This window comes from Procambarus clarkii, chromosome 49, assembly GCF_040958095.1.
Source record: "Procambarus clarkii isolate CNS0578487 chromosome 49, FALCON_Pclarkii_2.0, whole genome shotgun sequence".
Taxonomy (NCBI): Eukaryota; Metazoa; Arthropoda; class Malacostraca; order Decapoda; family Cambaridae; genus Procambarus; species Procambarus clarkii.
In genome coordinates this window covers 20,821,870-20,839,337 of record NC_091198.1, presented here as the reverse complement: position 1 = coordinate 20,839,337, position 17,468 = coordinate 20,821,870, and the positions used below count along the sequence as shown (strand labels likewise).

At 40.7% G+C, this 17,468-nt stretch overlaps 1 protein-coding gene across 1 annotated transcript in view; it reads left to right on the top strand.

Moving 5' to 3' along the window:
- Positions 1-16,051, top strand: part of LOC138351351 (synaptotagmin-7-like) — a 63,677-nt gene extending 47,626 nt beyond the window's left edge. The window contains exons 4-6 of the mRNA XM_069303130.1: positions 1,119-1,290; positions 3,911-4,120; positions 7,863-16,051. Of these exons, the coding sequence (XP_069159231.1) occupies positions 1,119-1,290; positions 3,911-4,120; positions 7,863-7,963 (483 nt within the window). The 3' untranslated portion in view covers positions 7,964-16,051. The remainder of the gene's footprint in view (positions 1-1,118; positions 1,291-3,910; positions 4,121-7,862) is intronic.
- Positions 16,052-17,468: the final 1,417 nt, after the last annotated feature.

Below are 17,468 nucleotides of genomic sequence, written 5' to 3'. Positions count from 1 at the left end.
TTGGATATTAAGTCACTGCACATCCTCTCATGTGTACTCTGTATAGTTAAAACTCAGGGGCCAGAATCACGAAGCAATTACGAAAGTACTTACGAACGTGTACATTTTTCCTCAATCTATGACGCCTTTGGTTGCATTTATTAAACAGTTTACAAGCATGAAAGTTCCCAATCAACTGTTGTTATTGTTATAAACAGCCTCCTGGTGCTCCAGAGCTCATTAACTGTTTAATAATTATAAACAAAGCCGCCAAAGATTGAGAAAAGATGTATAGGTTCGTAAGTGCATGTTTAACTGCTTCGTGGATCTTGCCCTAATGCCAATCCTGACCTTAAACGCTTCCTAAAAGGTTGTAACAGAACCCATGGGCACCACACCAGAAACAAATACTTATATGATATTCCAAGAGTGCGCCTTAACCAAACTAGAAATGCTCTACAAATCAAGGGACCCAGAATGTGGAATGACCTTCCCAATCATGTCAAAGGCTGTACCTCTCTTAACCATTTTAAGAGTAAAACTGAGTTCTACCTAATAAACTCCATGTAACCTGCCTTACCCCCTAAATGTCAACCCATGTCTTGCTATTTTCAAACAATACTTTTTGTTGAACAAGTTGTATAATTGCTGATATCTGCCATGTGTCCCCTCCCATTTTTTTTAACCCTTTTTCAACCCAATATATACTTTAATCGCAATTAGTATTAAGCTTTAGTTAAGCTTTAGTTTACTCCCCCACACCTTGCCCGAAACACTGCGCGTAGTAGTGGCTTTAGGTATTGTATGTATTAGCTCTATCTATAAATCATTATGTTTATAATTCATCTAATATGTATGTACTTTTACCTGAATATACATTTTGATTTTGATTTTTGTGATTTATTTTAGTTCCGTCTTTGAAACCATTTTAGTTTCCCTTCCCAAGTCCAAAGAAAATTCCATCCCTTGTGTCAATAACGTTTTCTAACACATTTTTTAAACATAGAAAACGTTTTCAAACGTTTTCTAACTGCCTTTGTCGATTAAGGCAGCGTCTGGGATGCTCTTGGACGCAGGATCGAATCCTCGTCATGGCCCATGTGAATTTGTTCATTACATTTTCTCTCTTTACTTCGCAGGTAGACTTCTCAGAGAAGAACAACACTTTCTGGAAAGCGCTGCATCCACTGGAGAAGAACAAATGCGGAGAGATCCTGACGTCTCTGATGTATCAACCCTCGACCTCCCAGCTCACACTTACCGTCATAAAGTGCAGGAACCTCAAGGCCAAAGACATCAACGGGAAATCAGGTAATATAAGCCAGGAATCGGACTTCCAGGCCAAAGACTAAAGTACACTGGCTGGTTGGTCATTTGTTATTGTGTTGGCCTTAATAGCCCTCCAGAAGTTAAGTCCAATGGCAAAAAAAAGTCTCGCTCTTTTATCATTATGTTCATGACAACAAAAATTAAACTGCTGCATTTAAACTTTCTTTGAAGATTGTGCATATAATTACCATCAACAAATTAGTATTTTGGACCAAATGGCTTCCCATTATTGGGGACAAGAAGCCTCTAAGGGGTCACCTAGGGCCCTCCCCTTGGTCAAGGGTTGACCCTCCGCAGCATACAACCCTTAACAGGTAATTGCCTGATGAAGATTAAGCCGCCCAAGAGGTGGCACGGGCATGAATAGCCCATAAAACAGGTAATTAACGTTGTTGTTGTTATAGATTCAGCTACTCGGAACAAGTTCCAAGTAGCACGGGCTATGGTGAGCCCGTAGTGGACTTACCTGGCACATAATGGGCTGTAACTGTGAGGTAATTAACTCCCAAGTACACATATATACTGCTAGGTGAACAGACTCATCAGGTGCAAGGAAACGTGTATCCATACATCTTGTCCTACCGAGACTACAGTACTGTAGTCTCGGTAGGACAAGATGCAAAAGGACACTTTTCTTCTTCAAAAAATACAGTACTGTATTTTTTGATGATACATAAAGTGTATTACACATATAAGTGTGTAGTAACAGCGCGCGCTGTTGTTACTACACACTTATATATATATATATATATATATATATATATATATATATATATATATATATATATATATATATATATATATATATATATATATATATATATATATATATATATATGTCGTACCTAGTAGCCAGAACTCTCTTCTCAGCCTACTATTCAAGGCCCGATTTGCCTAATAAGCCAAGTTTTCATGAATTAATATATTTACTATAGTTTTTTTCTTATGAAATGATAAAGCAACCCTTTTCTCTATGTATGAGGTCAATTTTTTTTTATTGGAGTTAAAATTAACGTAGATATATGACCGAACCTAACCAACCCTACCTAACCTAACCTAACCTATATTTATAGGTAAGGTTAGGTTAGGTAGCCAAAAAAAGCTAGGTTAGGTTAGGTTAGGTAGGTTAGGTAGACGAAAAAACATTAATTCATGAAAACTTGGCTTATTAGGCAAATCGGGCCTTGAATAGTAGGCTGAGAAGTGCGTTCTGGCTATTAGGTACGACATATATATATATATATATGACAATGTCAGACCACGGAGGAAAAATGAAACAGGAAATTTCCTTAAGTACTTTCGTATATTAAATACATCTTCAGAAGGTCCTTCTGAAGAAGGTTTGGACCTTCTGAAGATGTATTTAATATACGAAAGTACTTAAGGAAATTTCCTGTTTCATTTTTCCTCCGTGGTCTGACATTGTCACATTCTTAATCACGTGTTTATTTTCGTGATATACACACATATATATATATATATATATATATATATATATATATATATATATATATATATATATATATATATATATATATATATATATATATATATATATATATATATATATAGAATATATAATCAAATATATAATCAGCGTTACAGAGATTAACCGTCAAGAATGCAATTCGTATATTGCACAAAAAAACTCAAGAACGTGATATGTTGAAGTTATACTTTGGGATTGAACTTGCATCCCCAAACTCCTTAAAAGCTCATCATGGTCCAGTTGGTAGGGAGTTCGATACCCCTTATCTCGCGATCAGTATTTTATTCTCCTAATATATTTTTCCCGGCTAACTTGGGCGGTTTCTAAGGTGTGCGATGTAGTACACTCCCATTGTCTGCGGCTAATATTTACTGGATAGCTCTGCCTTTTACTCAATAAGATTATTAAAGAAATTAGAGTTACCAATATTACTGTTTTTGAGACTTGGTCTCTAAATCCTCGATGAAATACATTGGTGTCAGGGCGCGTGTTATATAACACTAAATAGTTTGCTTTCAGTCCTTCCAAAGCAGACTCATTATTGTGACAATAATTAATGAGTCACAATGTCATCTGGACCGACGACTGAGTGGGCAGCGCTCGTGGTTCGTAGTCCCAAGGGTCCAGGTTCAGTTCCCGGCGGAGGCGGAAAGAAATGGGCAGATTTTCTTTCACTTTGATGCCCCCCTGTTCACCTGGCAGTAAATAGATACCTGGGAGTTAGACAGCTGCTACGGGCTGCTTCCTGGGGGTGTGTGTGTGAAAATTAGGATTAAGGACTTGCCTTAAACGCTATGTGTGCTAGCAGCTGTACAAGAATCTAATAACTCTCGTATATATAAATAAATAAATAAAATAAGTAATGGGGCTGAAGATATGACCAAACCACATACCAGAAGACGAGGAGACGACGATGTTTCGGTCCGTCCTCGACCATTATCAAATCGTATGCGAGGAAGAACGATTAGCACACAACTTGATAATGGTCCAGGACGGATTGAAACGTCGTTATTTCATCATCATCATCATCATCATCTGCGCGTAGCTTGATTATCAGGCTCTTCCAAAGTCTCATTTATGATCTTTGTCGGTGACTTGTTCCTTCCTTCGCAGATCCTTACGTTAAGGTGTGGCTGTATTTCGGAGAGAAACGGATAGAGAAGAAGAAATCAGAGGTTCAGTTCTGCACGCTGAACCCCGAGTTCAACTTCAGCGTGATGTTTGACGTCCCGTGGGAGCGGATCCGGGAGTGCCAGCTCAACGTCACCATCATGGACCACGATAAAGTTGGACGCAATGAGGCCATTGGCAAGATCATGTTGGGTGGGTTTCTTCTTGATGCTCTCCTCTTTACTCTCTAGTATCGGTTATATTATATCTCTCTTCCAGCTCGTGGAATCGCGCAACCTTCTTGCATGCTGGAAAGTCTGGAATAAACGTAGGGGGGTGTTCCAGCACGGTGTTATTATGTATTATTCAGGGATTCCAGTCGTGAAGATTTTCAAGTTGAAGGTGCAGAGCTGAGATGAAGAACTTTTGGCATCCACAGCTTTGCCAAATAAAAAGTAATAGACTATTTTCATATTCACAATATATCTTAGTGCTGGTGGATTTCCGTTCATCCTCTCTTGTTCCCTGTCTCTTCTGAATTCTGGTGAGCCCATGCATTTGGACTCTCGGACTCGCACCATTTCCTGTCTTGATCTTTCTCTTTGTTCGTTCGTCTTCTCTTTACGTAGATTTCACGTGGCAGATTCTTGATGACCTCCATGGCAGTGAGCATTTCACCATCCTTGTTACCTTTTTCACCCTCCCCTCTCCTTCCCTAGGTGGCAGTTTGCTAAGGCAGACTGGAACCTATTTACCCTCAGCGCTGCTCTCTCTGACCTCTCCCTCGCTCTCTCCTCCTTTTTCATGACAGCATCTTCCACACTACCCTCCGCTCTATTCCTCGCTCATCCTCTCGGGGCCCACGGAAGTGCGTTCCCTGGGGGAATACAGACTGTGCTCGGGCTGTCCGCTGTAAGCGTGCAGCCTGGAAGAGACACCGCCGCTGGCCGATTCTTTTCTTTTATTTTGGAAGGCGAGTGCGGTAGCCTGTAGGGCCATCCCTACGGTTAAACGTGAATGTTGGGCGTCTTATATCTTCACCACCACGTCCGAAACTCCTCTGCCGCAGATCTGGAAGCGTGTAAGTTCGTTCCCGATGTCTCACCGGTCTTTCACCTCCGTGGTACTCTTGTGGCGGACCCGTTGCAGGTCGCTACCAAACTGGTTTTCATGTTCCCCAATCTTTCCTTCTTCGTAAACCTGTCCTTGAATCTTGTCCTTTGGATTTCTGTAGTCATCTTCGCCTTCCCTATAACGATCCCTTCTCTCTCTCTGAACTTCGGTCTGCCCTGGCCCTCAGCGGTTCTACGGCGGCGGGCTCCGATGGCATTCATTATGAGATGCTTCGCGATCTCCCTCCATGCACGTCTCAGTATTTACTGAGTCTGTATAATCGGATCTGGGAGTCGTCGTCAGTCCCTGAGGACTGGCTCGATGCTGTTGTCCTTCCTATTTGCAAACCAGGGTCTCTGGGAACGTCCCCTAAGGACTTTCGCCCTATTGCCCTCACAAGTTGTGTGTGCAAACTCTTTGAACGTATGGTTAACGTTCGTCTGATGTGGTTCTTAGAACACCATTACCACCTCTCCCCCCTCTCAATTTGGTTTCCGCAAGTGCCGCAGCACGACAAATGTCTTGGTGAACTTGGAAGTCTATATTCGTACTGCTTTTGCTGCGAAGACCTCCGTTGTTGCCGTCCTTTTTGACCTGGAGAAGTCTTACGACACCACTTGGTGATATCATATTCTATCCCAACTTCATTCTTTTGGCCTTCGTGGTCATCTCTCTCTCTCTTTCTCCTCAGCTTCCTCTCTCGTCGTTCCTTTCGGGTGCGCCTTGGTAGCACTCTCTCTGCCTCTTTTCAGCAATACGAAGGTGTGCCCCAGGGTAGTGTTCTGAGCACTACTCTCTTTCTGGTTGCCCTCAATGGTCTTCTTTCCTCTCTTCTTTCAGGCGTCTTCTCCGCTGTCTATGTCGACGATCTTACCCTTTGCTGTCAGGGTGATGATTCGCCTCTTCTTCAACGCCGGCTTCAACTTGTGATTGATGCCATGTCGTCTTGGGCCAATGATCATGGCTTCAGGTTCTTTATGTCTAAGACTTGTGCTATGACTTTTACTCAGAAACGTATCGTTCTTCTTCCTTCTTTGTCACTTTATGGTCACCCCATTGTGTACAAGGATTCCGCTAAGCTTTTGGGGTTGATTTTTGACACTCGTTTGTGTTGGTCGCCCCATATCTCTTACCTCCGTGTTGAATGCTCTAAGGCCCTTACCCCTCCTTCGGGTATTGTCCCATACTACTTTGGGAGCTGATAGGCGCACTCTACTCGCTTTATATTTCTCTCTCGTCCTGTCTAAGCTCGATTATGGTTGCCCTGCTTACTCGTTTGCTTCTCCTTCTACTCTTCGCCGTCTTGATGCTTTGTACCATACTGGGTTGCGCCTCAGTTCTGGTGCATTTTGTTTGACTCCCGTCTTCAGCCTGTATGTTGACACTGGCTTCCTATCTCTCCAGGACCGCCATGATCGCTACTGTCTTTGCTATCTTGCACGGTCCTTGCAACATCCTTCCTCTCGCCTCTGTCGTGCTTTAACTTTTGCCCCTCCTGCCGTTCCTGTTCCTCTTCACAACCTCCCTCTTTCTGTTCGGTTATCTCGCTTACAAGATTCTCTTTCAGCTCGTATTTCTAATATTCTCCTCGTGTTGTTCCTTTTTTGCCCCCATGGAGAGTCCCCCTTCCGCAGTTTTGTACATCCTTAACCCGCATCTCTAAATCTTTTACCCCTCCTATGGTTCTAAAATGCGTTTACTTGAGCATTTTTCTTCTCACTTCCACTCCGTTTCCGTCTTCACCGATGGGTCTAAGTCTGCGGACGGTGTAGGCTACTCTGTTGTTTTTCCTGATTGCACTTATATGTGTCGCCTACCTCCGGAGACTAGTATCTTCACAGCGGAACTTTATGCTATTCTCTCCGTCTCCTGCTTTCTCGTTGTCAATCTTCCTTTGTAGTTGTTGTTGAATCTCGTAGTGTCCTCATGGCTCTCAGGTCCTTTAATCCGGTTCATCCAGTGGTTGTCGAGATCCAGCATTGGCTGTTTCTTAATCACAGTAAATTTAAGTCGGTTGAATTTTGTTGGGTTCCCACCCATATTGGTGTCTCTTTAAATGAGCATGCGGAGGCTGCCGCCAGGGAAGCTGTCCACTCTTGTCCCATGTCTCGTAAAGGTATTCCTTATTCCGACTTTTACCAGGTTGTCCATTCCTCCATCCTTACCCGTTGGCAGGCTTGTTGTTGTTCTGTTACTAGAAACAAACTGTGTACTCTTAAGAGTTGTGTGTCCTTGTGGCCGCCCTCCTACCACCGTAACCGGTGAAGGGAAATGGCTTTGGCGAGGTTGCATATTGGCCATACTCGCTTAACTCTCGGTCACTTGATGGAGCGCCGCCTTGCTCCTTATTGTCCAAATTGCATTGTTCCTCTTACGGTCATGCATATCCTTATTGAATGTCCTGACTTTCGGGACAAGCATGTGTCTTGTTTTCCGACGGTCCCCCACGGTCGCTTGTCCCTCGATAGTATTCTTGGTGACTCAGATACTTTTGATATCGTTGGCCTTATGCGTTTCTGTTCTCGTATTGGCATCTTTGGTGATATTTTGCGCCTTCTGATTATCCTGCACATTTGATGGCGCTACATAGCCTTCCCGGTTTGGTGAGTTGTATTGATAATTACTTACTTACTGATTGGTTGTATGAATTCACAAATAGAACCCAATTTTGCTCACTGGCATGACCACACTGTTCATTTAGTTAGCAACATATATCCAAGTGCCATAGAACGTTTCAAAGCATCGTTAGCAGCTTAATGGTTAAGAAATATTATTGTATTGGTATGGATGTTTAATTATTAGCTTATGTACTTTACTGAAATCGTATGGTGCATCCATGCAGGCAAGGCTGGCAGTGGCACCTCCGAGACCAAACACTGGAGCGATATGATCACGAAGCCCCGGCAAAACGTAGTTCAGTGGCACCGTCTCAAGCCGGAGTGAGAGGGGCGACCCAAGATTCCCTTCACCCGCTCCATACCCCAGCTGCTGCTGCTACTGCTGTGTTGATGGCAACAAGACCGAGCCAAGTATCAGCCGCTGGAGGGCTTCCCAACCGCTCAAATGATGACGACGACAAGCGCACAGTGACCACACAGAAATGGCAGTGTTGTGATGTAATCGTAGATGGCTTTATACGAGATCTTAATTGGAATTAAGAGTGCTGAGTATCAGGACATGGCATATGTGTGTGTGTGTTCTTGTTCATCTGAGCGTGCCTGTACGTGTGTGTGAGTCCATTTCTGCTGTATATTATTTTGCATGTACACACACCCAAGCATGCGTGTGTACACACGTGCTTTTGTCTGTATGTACATGTGAGTGTTTGTGTGCCAGATATGCAAAGTGCAGCAGCAAGATTGTATTACCACCTCCACTTGCAATCACACCACCAGCTGCCCTTCCTGCAGGCCTAAAGTACCAGCACAAAGCTCAGCTACATGTTCTGCTAGTGTAGGCCTACCATCACACAGCTCGCCGCCTCCACCACACTGCTGTCCCACCACCTATCAGCAACTTTGCACCCAACTAAACCAACAAGAAATGTAAAAAAAAATACCAAAAATATGTAAGATAGTTGTGTAAGCACAGTATTGCAGCAGTTTCATCCCAACAAAAATCCGATACCCCCCAGCCCCTTAAAACAACAGAGAAACACATTGCTGGCATAGTAAGAGTGGAAAGAGTGCCATTGAGGGCTTGTGTGCCAGAGTCTGTAGTGGTGGCGGGCGTAGGGATTAATGTGTGTGACTGTGGCTTGGTGGAGTATACAAGGAAACTGAGGTAATGTCAGTTTGAAATTTCTTTCCTCTGAGGATTTTTTGGTAATTAAATCAGAGTTATTAGCACATTTGCTGCCCAGCTCGTACAGTACTTTTTTATTTCCTTTTTTTTAATATATTATAACCTCAAAGTAACCAGAAATTTATTCAAATGAGTACGATGATGGAAAATGCTAATAAGAAAATGTATATATCTAAGGCGTTAGGCTTGTTTTTTGTGAATGTGTGTTTGGTTATTTCCAAAATGTTAATGGATTTAGTTGAGCATCCAAATGAAGAGCGGCATTACCACTTTTCCATGCATGCCCACTCTGGTGTCGTAGGCCGGTGTGAGGGGGGGCCTGTTCGGATTGTCGGTTGTAGTGGGCTGTTTGACATTAATGTTTTCTAAAACACCCCTCCCCCCCCCCCCTTCCGGAACTGTGGGACTCGTTCATATTGTTTGATAGAAGATGGTCAAGTAGGTAACTTTTGAATTTCCCCGAGATACTGTTTGTAATGGTAATATATTTTGGTTTTTAGTTCAGCAGAAATTATGTACAATACACCAGTTTGTTGCTGTGGGTATCTGTAGGATCTCTTTGTATAATATTGTATATGTGGCTCAATACATCTAATAAATATATATATATATATATATATATATATATATATATATATATATATATATATATATATATATATATATATATATATATATTAGCTTAGTTAAACAAAGCATAATATGTCAAGTGATGAGCATCAACAGAGCAATGCTGTAAGGGCGTATTATCATGTGTTGCGAATGGGATAATGAGTCTAACAGCATTGCTTGACCAGGCGCACTTAGGCCTATGTGGCTTTTCTCTGACGCCCCTTAATTTAGACCAGCACAGAATGCAGGCAAAGCTTAAGCCGAACCCCTTCCCCCTCGTTCTCAAACAGTACCATATATATATATATATATATATATATATATATATATATATATATATATATATATATATATATATATATATATATATATATATATATATATGTATATTTAACTCAATTTTAAAAGTATCCTCATACAAGTCTCTTCAGTGAATGTGATATGAAGCTGTGCTTGTCTTCTGGGCTAGTGTTTGAAATGTGTATGAAAGTGATCATTGCTGGACCAGTCATTTTGTTGAGTAGAAAGTGTGTCAGGCGTGCGTAAATCCTCATGTTAACAGCCTAAGATATATTTTGATTTAATAACTGCTCATGTAATTGTTATGATTGTCATTAGAATGTTTCTGTGATGATTTCAAACACTTGCTGTTGTCTTTATTGATCACAGAAATTGTGTCGCAAGTCGTCAGATAATAATCCAATGCTTCAGTCATTTTTAATTGGAAAATTACTTTCTTTTCAGTAATGCAAATATATGTATATGCTTTTGCAATACTTACATAGCATGCCAACAGGGATATGGCCAGGATCTGGGTATCATGTCACATGATCTACAAGTCTCCAATTGTCCTTGTAAAAAGTTTTGTTCAGCATAATATTGATGATAATTTAATACAGGAATTAGTGTTATGTTTCAGGGAGTATTTTACATATCTGCTTATTTTAAAGTTGAAACACTTTTTATATATGGCACACAAACAATATAAATGTGAATAATTTCAGCATTCATAATCGCTACACTGTCGCATAGGTATATATATGGGGTGTGTGATTTTTAATGTCAACAGTTAGGATGTGTTTATTTTTATTTTTTAGTAGTTTTTTTTTGCGCTAAATAACAAATACAATGTTGCCTTCAAGTCCTGATTACTAGGAATTAAGACCTTGGGTGTTAGGTAACTAAGATCCTAATGCCCAAGAGTTTGGGTCCAGAATAACTGTAGATCCTCAATAATCTAAATTTATGAGCAGTTGAGCTCTTCATATTGTTGGGGATAACCAAGAATTGCAATTATTCGTGTTGAAGATAGCCAAGATCCTGAGAAAGACAGACACTCTTAAATATGCAAATAGTGATAGCTTTTATCTTTGGATAAATAATATGCTTTCCTGTGTGTTTTTGTTTTAATGTTCTGTAGAGATTTGATTGATAAGGAACACCCTCCTAATACCTGCCACCAGTTGCTTATTAATTTCTTCATCTCAACATGTACCAAATGAGCCCCACTGTTAATGAATAATGCATTACAAGTTTATCATAAATATTATACACTGTAAGTGTTTATCTTTTCGCTGTGCTGTTTTGATTTCAAGCAAAGAGTATAAATGGAATGAGGTTATATTTACAGATTTTATATAGAAATATGTAATCCATGTTTTTTCTATAGAAATATTTATATATATGTCAGTTTAAGACCAACCTTCATGGAAACTGCAAAATTGTTTACTTATAAATTGCTTAATCTAAGGTATAGAGTTTATGCTTGTTATTGATAAGGAAGCATTGGATAATTTGTGTTCACATGTTCTTATTTACTACCAATGACAAAAGATCAAGCTTTGGCTTTTTAGCAGCATGAGACAAACTTCCTTAGACAAGTTCATGAGGCGATACATAGCCTTAAGTTGAAGAGTCGCCACACGTTCTTGATCAAAGGGACTTTGGTGAGTTTGCTAAGAATATCACGTTATGTGTGAAGTGAATTAGTAGAACTGGTTCAAGCGTATTAATAAGCGTCAAAAGCATATAGGGTGCATAAGCAGCCCGTCCTCCTAAAGTTTCCCAACGTCAAGAAAACGGTCGTCAATTTAAAGTGGTCTCTCCTAACCTACCACAAGACCCAAAACAGGGCAGTACGTCACTTTCGCCAGCCGCTTCCATTTTCTAGTATGATCATTTTTGGCCTTGTGTAACGCAAACGATCGAAATACGACGTTCTTTGTAGGAGGACAGGTTGGCAGAAGATAGTCAGTTGGACATTTAACTCCCCATCTTAGGCAGACCAATTATATGGGTGTTAGATGGTTATTTCAGTTACCAGGTGTCTGTTCGAGACCAGGAGAGATTAGTCAGAATAGTTAAATCCGAAGAAATTGGTTTTTGTTTATAAACACAAAGTGCATTAGCTTTATCTTTTGTCACTTTATCATATCATTTGAAGGAGATGTAGCAGCCATCATGAAAGTCTGAGCACCTTGACACAACACCTAAATGGATGAATTTATTTAGATGTAGCTGTGTGCAGGCAAATCAAGATGTTAGCCTTTCCTTAAATAAGAGATGCAGGTACATCTTATTTGAATTAGAAAGGTTTTGATATCCATGAGATGTTTGGGAAAATGTATTTTCATTTTTGTCTTGTGATTTAAAGAAAAATACATGCCACAAGGATGCTGTAATACTATTGTAAATGTATATTATTGTGCTGATTGTAACACCACTTGCAGTGATAATGATGATTATTATCTGGAAATGTTTCAATTACAATTTTTTTTAAATCTGAGAAACACGACTCTCAACTTAAATTGTCGTAAACGTAGGATCAAATAATATTGTGGGGAAAATGCATTAAAGAATAGGTTCACAATTTTCACATGTGTATGTAAATGTAATAATTTAAACTGCATTGCTATGAATTTGGATCAAGTCTGAGTGATTTATAAAAGGGGAAAAAAGCGAGAGTACTTTCTGCGGGTGAAGGTATGTTAGCTGAGGGCAGAAACCACATTTAATTAATATTAGTACATGTATTTGTAGAGCAAATTTGTCATCAAGACTGGACAGTGCTATACAGTATAGCCAACTTAGCCAAGTGCTTTCTTTTAAGAAATACTTGCAATTAAGACAGAGGGGATGATGGCAACACACTCAAGTTTATTATCCTACAAATAGACATGCACAATCACGCTGGAAATAGATATACACATAAACAATCGTAGTACATAATGTATACATTCACATTAATAATACACAAGGAACACCACATGTGCATTATACTCGCATGCAGTACCCGACCTACACAAAAGATATCTCACAGAAACACACAAGTATGTCGTAGAGATTCTCACCATTCAGAACAATAACTATCCCGGCGCCGAAAGGAGAGGTGTTGCATCGCCTCACTAACCCCCATTCCCCCTGAGCAAGCAAACTGACTATCCACAACATAGTTTGAAACATTTGCCTAGTTAGCAGAATCCGAATGCCCCCGGACACATTCCAGTATTACACTGTAGTAGCTGTCTTCAGAGGCTCTTTGCACTGTCTTAACCTGTATCATTCTGATTGGCAGAAGAAAGCAGTTAACTAGTGAACAAAAGCTCTATGTGATTCATTTGCATATTATAAATTTGTAATTAGGCTCCCAGTAAACTCAGTGTTAAATGATCACAGATCATATTCGTACAAATAATCCTAATTGTTGTTATTTTGGCTAAAATTGTCAGAGTATGAGAATAAATTGCTTTATAATTTACGCAGCTGCTTATATCTTGTTATAAGAAATTAAAATAAAAGTAGATTATGGAATATTTTTATGCTAAACTAAGTCTTATTTGTGTTCAAAGATATGCTACAATGTAACAAAAAAATCAACCTATATTTATGTGATGAAGCACAGGGTTTTTAAATCTTAAGTTTAGTTTTGTGATGTCCATTGTATCAGTGACGAAAATATTGTAGCTTTGGTGGCTAGCACTTGCACTGTATCTGTAGTTGGCTGTGGCCCCTGTCTGTGGTTGGTGCGCCCCTTCTGTTGGCTGGCAAGACGGCGTCGTGTATCAGTTTTTCAGTGTGTGTGTGGGGCACTCTACAGAGTCCCAGTCTGACTGTCAGTGTCCTTCCTCCTTGCCACCAGAATCTGCCTTCACTTAACTTAACATTCGCACAGGGCAGCTATTGAACATTTTTGGGAAAAAAAAAAGTATTTTGCTGTTTATATTTGTTGTGTAGACACTTGGCAAGCAAGCAACCAACTTTTACAATCTCTGTTTCTATAGTATGTGGCTCTGAGAGCATCTTCTCAATTCCTAAGCAAGAGTGTGTCTATCATTTTGACTTTGATTTTACACCAGATGTTTCATATACTTTTGTTTTTGTCCTTTTAATTATTGTACACTCGCTTCTGGGTGAATCCAAAGAGCTGGTCTCCTGGAGATGTATGTATCTACACTGTATTTTTTTCCTAATTGTTTGATGTAGAGAAATGTCCAGTGACTGGAGGAGCATAAAGGAACATTAGATGTGTTGCCTCTGTAAGACCCGTGTGTCATACCATGTGTTGCTGGCCCTCTCGTGTTCTATTTCAATCGACGTGAACAATAATATTAACTCTCAAAACGTGCACAATAAAAATCTCAATAAAGTGATGAGTCTGCTAATAAACATTGAAGCTGTACGAACAGCCTCAATGTTGAAAAATAATGTATACTCAGTATTATACATACAGAGTATATATATATATTTTATGTAGTGCAGGTCGATCACAGCTAAATTATAAAATGTTGATGAAATCTGACTGCTTTGGACAGTATATGAGAGAAGCCTTCGTGCACCACACCGTAACAACCAGTGTCATCTCTGTGCTGCCAGGTCACATGTCTGCTACCAGTGTCACATCCCAACTACCAGTGTCACATCCCAGCTACCAGTGTCACATCCCAACTACCAGTGTCACATCTCGGTCACAAGCATCACATCAGACACCAAGGGAACCTCTCAGCCACTTGGTACATCCAGCAGGGTCTAAGGATGCAGATGAGTAGTTGAGTTTCCTTCTCGTAGTTTTAATGTGAGTGTCCTATTGTTGAAGTTTTCTTTGCCAACAGTAATGTGACCGAGAACCTAAATACGCGGTGACTGACATGGTGTTTGGAGGCGCGACGCGACTTCAATTCCTTGATATGACTTTGCCAAACGACTGGAGTATTAATTATTAGGTGAAGTGTGTGGAGGAGCTGGAGTGAGTAGTGACTAAGGGTATGTCATGTGTGGCATGCCCTTGGGCACGTTAAGGCAGTTGTATGTGCAGTTAGTACACGTTAGGCTTGTATCGAGGGGTGACAGCGCGTCACACACTGTCTATAGCTAAGCGTCACTCAGGCATTTTTTTCCTCCTATTCTGTCTGGCCCATTACTATAACCTACCGCTCTTAGGCCTCTTGATTAACTGTTGCCAATCCAGTCTCGTTTTGTGGGCCTGAAGTCTGTAACACGAATCTTGCTGTTTCTTCTGGCACAGTTATTGACACTATTACCTTTTCTCCTCCTAAGGTAGAGAGTTGGGATACTCCCCTTGCCATTTTCAGCACCTCTCTCCCCTATATGAACCTATCTCTACTTGGGTGTATTGGTGGGTGAAGTAATGTCTTCATTACACTCTGATCAAAGACAGTGTGTTTAGCTCTCTTGTATCCGTGCCTGAGGTTAGAGTCATTTTTCAGGTTTACTCTTCATGTACAAGTTTTCTTTGTCCGTCTTGACATTTCTCAACTACTGTCTGGCATTTACTCAGGACCAATTATTTCTTTGTTTGTCATTGGAAATGAGAAATATGGACGTTTTTGTAGGCGTACCCAAAAATATATTTACTGAATACATTGCAGACAAATTTGGGTCGAATGTAGCACAAATTTGTTTTGAAATTACACACACACACACTCTCAAGAGGAGATGTCAACATGCAAGGGTTTGTTTGAAGATGTTTATATGAAGGCCAAATTGTGAATAAAGGTCGTTCAAATAGTTTTTGAGGTAATTCACTGTAATCTTTTGTTGGTAGTTGTACAAATCAAATTTCCCGAGATTGTAATAAGTTTGTCTAAATATCTTACTTGTGTCTTCATCTGTGTATATATATATATATATGTGACAAAAGTTTCAAGAGTGGTGGCCAGGTTAGTTAATACATGCAGCTTGAGAGATGTTACTTTGGATTTGCTGGACAGCGTAAAGCTGGCATTATTTATCTTGAGTCTACTCTGGCGCTGAGTAAAACATCCTGTGCAAGTGACCAAATATTGACAGTGGTGGATGACGAATAATGTATTAAGAGTTTATTTATTTTCTTGCAGAGATAAATTCTATATATGTTGTGTCATATTTTGGTAACTACAAGATATGAAGGTTGCGGTGTGCGCGCATTGGGTGAGCTAGGCTTCACTCGGTGGACAGAGAGCCCCCCGCGTCACTGTTGAACATGACTCTGCTAGGTATATTGTATATATATATATTTAGAAAGCAACGTTTCCCCACCTGCGCTTAACACTATGGTTGCCCTTAACAGTGAATGTGATTATACTAAGTCAGAAATATAGTATTGAGACTAAAAAGAAATGCGTTTTCTTAACCCTGTAACAGATACATTTCCTTACGCAAAGGTTAGATATAACTAAAGTATACTTACTTGAAGCTATTCCTATCTCTTTAAAGCTCGGTGTCGTCGTGAAGGGGCTTGGTGGGCAGCTGTTGGGTGATGCTCCATGGGGGCAGTGCTGTGTCCTTTTGAAGGCTTATGCTCCTGCTGCCGTCTTCACTAAGTATGCTGGATGGCTTCTTCATGTTGCTTATCTTTCATTTTTTCTTCTCCCTCTTCTCCTTTCTCATTGTTTTTCCCGCGGACGTTTTGCCATGTTTCATAATTGTTTTGGACATATGTTTTGAAGGCCGGGTGTTTGGATAGGCGCGCGCACTCACCCGTAGAACTGTGGTACCAGACGTTGCGAGCTTTTATTGTCAGTTCTCGGTTTCGTTGCTGAACCTAATCTCGACAAACTGATGGTTCTTAAGGTGGCGACTGCGGGCCGTATACTCACGATGCACCCTTGGGAAGGCCCAGTCTTGTCAGGTGTCTTATCCTCTAATGGTGGGTATGGGGAGTGAATCAGGAATGAAAATATTACCTACTCGTTTGTATGCCGCTGAATGATGGTCTTATAACTTTGTAGGCTCGTGGGGATGGGCGACCAGTCCCCCGAGTCGAAGTGTGTTGGAAGACCAGGCTCTGTTTCCCCCGCAACAATGGGCCCAGACCCAGCTAGTCCTTTGACCCTCCCGACTGCCACCCTATGCTCCCCCCTCTTGTTTTGTAATAGAGATGCAACCTGTCCTCGACTCAAGTCCACACGTTTATTGAGGCAATAAAATACATATGAAAGCCTTGTAGGGTATTTTTATGCAGTTAAACATACGCATAACAGTGTATATGAATGTTGAGGTCTTGCATTCATTGAGGGAATTGTGGATACATTGTTCAAAATGTTGGGAGTACATAATGAATGGAGAAGTGAGGTAATTATTTGTGTTGTGTGGGGAGTTAACCTTGTATGATAGCATCGTGGTGAAAATTTAGTAGAAGTAAAGTATATGAGCCGAATTGACAAAGAATGTGTTATTATGGTGACATATGATAACGGTACTGGCAAGTGTACTCATGAGAGTTAAATGTGAGATATAGTTGACATGTGACTAATAGGCAGAAAGTGAGAGTGGTCGCCTCGCTCTGGGCGGAGGTGGACGTGTCGCCTGTGAGCTCCCGATTTGCTGTCCCGTAGTAGTTTGTGTTTGTGAGCGGACCCTTGGGGCCGTAGCGGCCCCCCTCCCCCCCTGTGAAGCGGAGGGATACCATTGGACTAGAATTTACTGGCCCAGCGTCTTACCCGGCAGTTGAGGTGGTGATGATTGACATGTTGCGGGTGGATGTGGCGTTTAAGTTGTATCCGGGCATCGAGCTGTAGTGAAATTGTGCTCCACG